The following is a 1,738-nucleotide window of genomic DNA, read 5'->3' on the forward strand; positions in this document are numbered from 1 at the left end:
TTTAGGCATTGAAGTCACTTTAACAACAAGCCTTTCAGCTTTCAGTAAAATAAAAAAACTCCCAAATGTTGAAGGATTAGGCTTTGCTCCTTTCTCTGATGGCTATGATGGCAAATTCCAGTTAAGTTCAATTGATGAGTTTCACTTGTTTTTATTCTTCTATAAAGTCTCACGGGTCAGAATTTATTTTCAATTTGATTCAATCAAATGCAAAAAATGGTACCCCTATTTCACATGTCATATACACTACTATTATGGAATGGGTTGGTTTAGTGGAAAAAAAAATTAATATCCCATCTACATTATTTTGGATCCAACCAGCCACAATTTTTTATGTTTATTATTATAGATTCACTGATTATTCTGATTATTTCAAGAACTGTGATGGTAAGGATAAACTAATAGAGTTACCAGGATTGCCACCACTTAGTCCAATTGATTTTCCTTCTTTTGTGTTTGATGACATGAAGAGTACCAATTGGGCAGTTGAGTCTATTAAAAATCAAATTGAAATGTTGAATAGTGAAGAAAATTCAAGATTTCTTGTAAACACTTTTGATTCTTTGGAATTTGATGCTTTGAGAATTTTAAAGCATGTGACTATGTATGGAATCGGGCCATCAATTCCTTTAGTTTTTCTTGAAGATAGTACTTTTCGAGCGGATATGATTGAGATTAGTTAGAAAAATTATATAGATTGGTTGAACTTAAAGGATAAAGGATAAGTTATTTACATAGCTTTTGGTAGTTACTCCAAAATATCAAGTCAATTGATGGAGGAGATTGGTCAAGGATTGCTAAAATGTGGAAGACCATTTTTGTGGGTGAATAGAGAAAGGAAAGATGGAGATAAGATGGAGGACAAATTGAGTTGCAAAGACGAACTTGAAATGCAGGGGAAGATAGTAAGCTGGTGCTCACAAGTGGAAGTTCTAAAACACCCTTCTCACTATGGATGGAATTCGACATTGGAGAGTATAGCATCTGGGGTACCTATCGTGGTATGTCCGCTCTGGAATGATCAAGTTTGTAATGCAAAATTCATTCAAGATATTTGGAAGAATGGTGTTAGACTTAATGTTAGTGAAGGTGGTGTTGTGGAAAGATATGAGTTCAGTAGATGTATCGAGATCGCGATGGGAGGCAACAAAGAAGGGAAAGAATTGAGAAGAAATGCCAAGAAATGGAGTGATTTAGCTAAGGAAGCTATGAAGGAAAATGGTACATCAAGTGTGAATCTCCAGGCTTTTGCTAATGAGATTTTACTTGGTCATAATGAGTACTAAATTATTCATGAATAAATGACTTGCATAAAATAACTTCTAATTAATTAAGTTTTTGTAAGGGCCTTTTCTCCGTTTCAGAAAAAATAATGATTTTTTTTAAAATTATTTAGAATGAAATATTTTTCTTAGTTTCTGTTTTTTGTACACACTCATATTTTTATTTTTGCTAATCCATAATGAAAAAAATAATTCTCTATCATTAATCCAAAATGATAAGTGAAAATTAAGTAAGAACCTACTATACAACTTATTAAATTGATTTAACATTATAAATCTATAACTTAAAACCATTACAAATAATATAATCACATAACTTAAAGAATGTTTGTGACGTCTGTGTATTATAGATCAGAATAAATTCTCACTCTTGTTAATTCAACAAAGCATATTAGCCAACTCAATTAGAATTGCACCATGATATTTATTTTTAAAATATGTGTTTATTGTAAAAG

The 1,738-nt window shown here is 31.3% G+C and overlaps 1 protein-coding gene across 1 annotated transcript; it reads left to right on the forward strand.

Moving 5' to 3' along the window:
- Positions 1-669: 669 nt before the first annotated feature.
- LOC102604306 (crocetin glucosyltransferase, chloroplastic-like) lies at positions 670-1,286 on the forward strand. Its single transcript, XM_015310790.1, has one exon. It carries the CDS (start codon positions 774-776, stop codon positions 1,284-1,286), a length of 513 nt encoding a protein of 170 aa, XP_015166276.1. The 5' UTR covers positions 670-773.
- Positions 1,287-1,738: the final 452 nt, after the last annotated feature.

Source organism: Solanum tuberosum, unplaced genomic scaffold (genome assembly GCF_000226075.1).
Source record: "Solanum tuberosum cultivar DM 1-3 516 R44 unplaced genomic scaffold, SolTub_3.0 scf00142, whole genome shotgun sequence".
Taxonomy (NCBI): Eukaryota; Viridiplantae; Streptophyta; class Magnoliopsida; order Solanales; family Solanaceae; genus Solanum; species Solanum tuberosum.

Coding starts and splice junctions, on each gene's coding strand:
- LOC102604306 (XM_015310790.1), top strand. CDS start 774: ATGGAGGAGATTGGTCAAGGATTGCTAAAATGTGGAAGACCATTTTTG.